General features: G+C 35.4%; 1 protein-coding gene across 1 annotated transcript; it reads left to right on the top strand.

Annotated features, from left to right (window-relative positions):
- Window positions 1-876: 876 nt before the first annotated feature.
- On the top strand, window positions 877-1734 carry LOC145252577 (general transcription factor II-I repeat domain-containing protein 2-like). Its single transcript, XM_080112228.1, has one exon. The coding sequence runs from the start codon at window positions 877-879 to the stop codon at window positions 1732-1734; it is 858 nt and encodes a 285-aa protein (XP_079968354.1).
- The last annotated feature ends 4328 nt before the right edge of the window (window positions 1735-6062 follow it).

The following is a 6062-nucleotide window of genomic DNA, read 5'->3' as shown; positions in this document are numbered from 1 at the left end:
TTGAATATATGCGTTGTCAGCTAAAATTTTCGAAATTAGAGGTGGGGGACAAGAATTTTAGCTAGTATAGCGTTTTGCAATAGTGCTATTGTCAGAAAGTGTAGTGCAGGGGTCGGCAACCTATAGCACGCGTGCCACATGTGGCACGCCAAGCAATTTTCAATGGCACACCGAGCCCCCAGCTCCCAAGCTCCGATATAGCCGAGAATATGGAATTGGATCGCCTATTATGAGTATAATTTAAACAAAATTCAATTCTATGGCTGAGAGCAAAGGGGAGAAGAAAAATTGATTCTACGCGCGCTGTCAGGGCCAATGAAACTGTGAGAAAAGAGAACTGGCATCACACAGGCTTTGATAACGTAGTCATACGAGTTGCAGATGATTGTTGATTCATTCATTGTTGAGCGGCGAAATACGGTGCATCAGCGGCAATAATAGGTAAAAATCACATTTTTTACTTCGTGTTAAGTATTAGAGTTACAGAATTGTTCAGTGGTCAGAATATGAATACAAGATTGGATATAATTGCCTTTCAAATTCTTAAAAGTATACTTTTAATTTTCAAGCTCGTAACTGGTGTTAGAGATGAGCAATTTCGATAATCTATATACCAAACAAAATGGTATGATTGGGGGAATATGTGGATGAAATATCTTTTGAATTGTGAATGTCACGCATGAATGGGAGCTAATCAAAACCTTTAGACTACTTCTGGGACACCCTGTACATAATTTTTCTCCACAATTTTTATTAAAATGTATCATGGTTTTCCCACAGCAAGGGTGAGGATAATTTGGTTAGTATTTTATATATCATAATTGACATTTGTATAATTAGGCCTATTTATATTTTCAGATACCCCTGGCATTAGTTATGGCTGAAAAGAAAAGAAAACTTGATCATCGCCAATTTCAAGACAACTGGACAAAAGAACATGGATTTGTGGAACAAAAAGATTGTGCTGTTTGTGCTTTCTGCTGCGAAAGTGTTGTGTGCCGCACATCTAGTGTACAAAGGCGCTTTCAAACTAAACATCAATCTAAGTTTAAAATATCAGAGGAGAAAGGTGAAGCCATAAAAAAAGCTATTTCTGGTTTCAAAAAACAAACTGGTATTTTGAGCCAAGCTGTTAGAATGAAGAGTAAAGCTACTGAATGTAGTTACAAAATAGGTCAGTGTGTGGCTTTGAATGGCAAACCTTTTACAGATGGTGAATACATCAAAGAAACTTTTTTGAGCGGTGCTGAAGTTTTGTTTCGTGATTTACAAAATAAAGACATTATACTCTCTCGAATTAGAGAAATACCAGTTTCTGCAAGATCAGCTGAGAGGCGCATATCTGACTTGGCTGAAAATGTAACAACTAAACAAACAATTGGATTAAAGCAATCCCACGTATTTAGTGTCGCCCTTGATGAAAACACTGATGTAAACGATGCATCTCGCCTAGCTGTGCTTGCAAGATATCACGAGAATAACCACATTTATGAAGAGTCGTGTTGTTTATTACCCCTTCATGATACAACTAAAGCAGAAGATATTTTGTGTGCATTTACTGGTTATTTTTCTAAACAGGACATTGACTTGAACAAATTATTTTGCGTAACAACCGATGGTGCTGCTGCAATGATTGACAAGAAGAAAGGATTTGTAAAACTTCTTGAAAACCATGTTGGATGCAAACTGTTAAGTTTCTACAGGAGGGCATATGTGCAAAGACCTCATCTTTGAATTTGGTCTCTGTGATGAAACTGCTGTTGAGATAATCAACTTTCTTATTTCTCACTCTTCATTGGTTCACAGGCAATTCAAATCTCTTCTACAAGAAATTGGGCGTGAATATGGAGATCTTCTTTTATACAGCAATGTTCGCTGGCAAAGTTTTAGCCAGATTTGTTTGTTGACTTGAGGCTATTAGGGCGTTTCTTGATAAAAAACAGAAACCATTTCCTTAACTGAATGATGAAAGCTGGTTGTTAATGTTTATGACCGACATAAACACACATTTAAATGAGCTTAATTTGAAATTACAAGGACAGGGTCAAACAGTCTTTGATCTTTTCAGTTATTGGAAAGCATTTACAATTAAACTTGACATTTTTACCCGTGACATCAACATCAAAGCATTTAAGTACTTTCCAAATGTGAAAAATCATGCAAATCAATTTGAAGTGAACATGGATGAGCTTCAGGAGTACGTTGAAGCACTCAAAGCAGAATTTGATAAACGAAGTCAGGACTTCTACATTCATGAATCCTTATTTTCATATCTTATTAAGCCTGACATTCTTGATTTGATAAATGCCCAACTGAAACTTTTTAGCTGAATGGACCTTGATGATTTTGAAATGCAACAGGTTGATTTTAGGTCTCCAGAAATATGGACATTAAAATTTGCTGAACTAAGAAAGTCTCTGGAAGATGAAAATTTAGAAAAGTCTGATGCTATTTTGAACTGTTAGACTTCTTTCCCAAGCTCATTTATCTGTTTGAAGAAAATTGCTTTTGCTCTTCTTTCGGCTTTTGGTTCAACTTATTCTTGTGACCAAATTTTCTCTCACATGAAAGCAGTGTTGTGTCCACATCCAAGTCGTCTAACGCTTGAACATTCAGAAAATTGTATAAAGCTCAAAATTACAAAGTATGTTCCCGATACTGAGGAATTGGCAAAGACCATGCAAGGACAAGGGTCCCATTAATAATAAAAACTTTTAAGAAACTATTTTTTCACATTATTCATAAACTTGCGAAAGAATATATATATATATATATATATATATATATATATATATATATATGTATATATATATGTATATATATAATAATATTATTATTATTAATATTAATATTAATATAAATAAATTTACATGGTCGCGACACTTGACGTGCAAATGCTTCAGATAAAACCATAAGTTCTCGCCTTGAATCTAGTTGAACTTCTAATATTGAAATCAATGAAGATGTGCCAGAATTATACAGTGATGTTTCATTATTTTTTTTTCATCTGAACTCATAGAAAGTTAGGGAAAAGAAAGAAGAATTATTTGATTTCCTTGGAAGATTAGATCGGAAAATCTATATAAATATACACAATTAAATAGGAAAACCTTTTTTTAGGGGTGGGTTATTAAATTGATGTGATAACGTTTGTTAATCCTATTATAAACTATATTACACATTATACTATGTATTAATATTCCTGCAATCTATAAGAAATGCTCTCGTCCCAGTAACGTAAAAATCTTGCGTTTTGGTGACGATGAATCCGCTGAATGCGTTTTTAATATTTCTTAAAGTTATGAAGCATTTATCACGCAAAAATTTGTCAAGATGCTTGAAAATGTGGTAGTCGGTAGGTTAGATGTTTGGAGAGTATAACAGATAAGCGGAAGTTCGTAGCCCAATTTGTTCAACGTCTGTATAGTCGGTTTAGCAACATGCGATCGAGCATTGTCATGGGGGAGAATTGGCCCTTTTTTGTTAACTAATGCTAGGTGGTGTGGTCGAAGTTTTCAATATGTTTCATTCATTTGTTGACAGTACTTCTCCGCCGTAATGATTTCGCATACCTCCAAAAACTTTAATGGATGAGACCGGTTGCAGACCACCAAACAGTCAGCATGCCATTTTGGTACGACTCTGACTTGTAGTGAAGCTTCGCATGTGTCTAACCACTCAGCTGAGCGTCGCCGGTTGTCATAAAGAACCCACTTTTCATCGAAAAACGGTCCATAAACAGGACTTCTTGATGCGTAAAAGAAAGGAAGTTTCTTTTTGTTTTCGTTCAATTCGTGAGGTCACTATTTATTTAGTTTTCGCCTTTCCAATTTGTCTCAAGTTGTTGAAAATCATCGTACACGTTACGTCTAATTCAGTAACAAGTTCTAGAACAATTGTGCATGGATTTGTTTTGACTAAAGTTCTTAATTTATCATAGTCAACATCCAATGGCCGACCACTACGTTCATCATCTTAAATATTTTCGCCGCCGCCACAAAATTTCTTGAACCACCATTTTGCTGTACGTTCAGTAGTGGTTCCTGGGCTAAACGCTTCGTTAATATCGCGAGCCGTTTCAGCAGATTTTCGGCCTAGCTTGAATTGGAATTGTGAGAATTAGCTTATTTTCTATCTTGTATTCAACGTTCTGAAAAAAAAAGACATCCTTGTTTAATGATGACTGTAATTAAAACAATTAAATAGAGCAAAAAACAAACAAACAAAAAACAAACAAACCAAAACAAACAAACAAAAAACCTATTTATAATGATATATAAAGTAAAAGTATTATAACGAAAACTTATTTGAAAACTTTCTTCCCAGCCAAATATATATATATATATATATATATATATATATATATATATATATATATATATATATATATATATATATATATATAGAGAGAGAGAGAGAGAGAGAGAGATGTGTGTGATAACACCGAAGACAGTTAATATGATATAAAAAATATTTTCAGTATTGGATTTTAACGAGTCTTCAATTCCAGTCAATTTTACGAACAAAGTAAATTTTATTTAAGACTATAAAGCCATACAGGATATTGGGACCTAAATTAAAGAAAGAGAGAGAGAGAGAGAGAGAGAGAGAGAGAGAGAGAGAGAGGGGGTAGGGAGAGAGCGAGAGGGACAGACAGACAGACAGGGAAAGACAGAGAGAGAGAGAGAGAGAGAGAGAGAGAGAGAGAGAGAGACAGACAGACAGACAGACAGACAGACAGAGACAGAGAATTTTTCGGGCGGAAAGTCGCACTGACTCTTTCCAATATCTCTACAAGTCACGCATATTTTCTTTTTTAATCCGGCCCCGATGGCGGTCGGCCTGGCTGTTATTACAGACTTGCAGCGTCGTCGTCACCTATGGACGAAAGAGTCTGGCTTAAACGGAGCGTGTGTGTGGGGGGGGGCATTGAGCTTTTCCAAACGCAAATGACATAAATAACAACAAAATAACTAAAATAAAATCAGTGAACGAGTGTAATCATAAGTTAGCATGAATGCGCATGCTTGTGTATAGACGCACACGCGTGTTACGTGGGAGAGGGGGGGGCAGAGTTTCGTGCCACATTGGAAGGTGCATGCGTAGACATAGGATAGTAATTAAAGAATAAACGTGGCCGATCGGCAGAGGGTGCGTTTCGTTTTAAAAAATATGCACCGACCTCAATGAGTTTTTTTTTTGTTACCTGAAACAGTTCATACCTTATTTCTTCTTCTTCTTCTTCTTCTTCTTCTTCTTCTTCGTTCACCTTGTAACCTGCATGACTCGAACGATTCATTTTCTTTTATTTATAAAAGAAAATGAATGAAACGCCGTTTTCAAAAGGTCCCGTTTTCTGTCGACTTCGTATTTCGATATTAACTGTTCTGAATACCAACAACAAATGCCGACCAAAGATCAAACGAAAAGCAAAACGTAATGGAAATGATTTCTTTTCTACGTTGAAACACAAAAGAAAACGAAAAAAAAAATTGTCTTAGGAGTTGATGAATCGGACGACAGCGATTGAAGAAAAGAAAGAATTTTGAAACAGTGAAACAAATTGGCCATTATTAAGATGCGGCAATTCAATTTGTGCGATTTACGATGGAAATACCATTTCAAACTTAGGAGTTACTGACCACAGTTTCTCATAGAGATACGTAGGGTTATCTGAGATTGCTATTTCAAACTATACTATCCCACTGATTACTGAACATGCAATAACCCTTATCCCCGAGTGGTTTCCGGGCCTTGATAAGTGGTGAACTCCATGTAAAAATAAAAAAATAAAAATCTAAGCGTGATAGACGACCGAAATACTTTTTTCAAATCGAAACGTGACAGAAAACAGAAATGCTTTTTCAAATGTAAGCGTGACAGGACAAAAAAATACTATTTGACTCTATGCATGACAGAACAGAAATGCTTTTTCAATCTTATTAGTGAATGACCACAAAATGTTGTTTACAATCTAAGTGTGACAGACCACAACATTGCTATTTTAAACCTAAGCATAGCTGATAAGTAAAAATAATATATATTACTTAAATGTGACAAAC

The sequence above is a fragment of the Euprymna scolopes genome, chromosome 3 (genome assembly GCF_053919585.1).
Source record: "Euprymna scolopes isolate OS-2025 chromosome 3, ASM5391958v1, whole genome shotgun sequence".
In the NCBI taxonomy this organism is placed as follows: Eukaryota; Metazoa; Mollusca; class Cephalopoda; order Sepiida; family Sepiolidae; genus Euprymna; species Euprymna scolopes.
Note: the sequence above shows the minus strand (reverse complement) of the source record. Positions and strands in the feature narration are given on the sequence as shown.

Excerpts from the sequence above, each read along its gene's own strand:
- LOC145252577 (XM_080112228.1), top strand. The coding sequence starts at position 877 with ATGGCTGAAAAGAAAAGAAAACTTGATCATCGCCAATTTCAAGACAAC.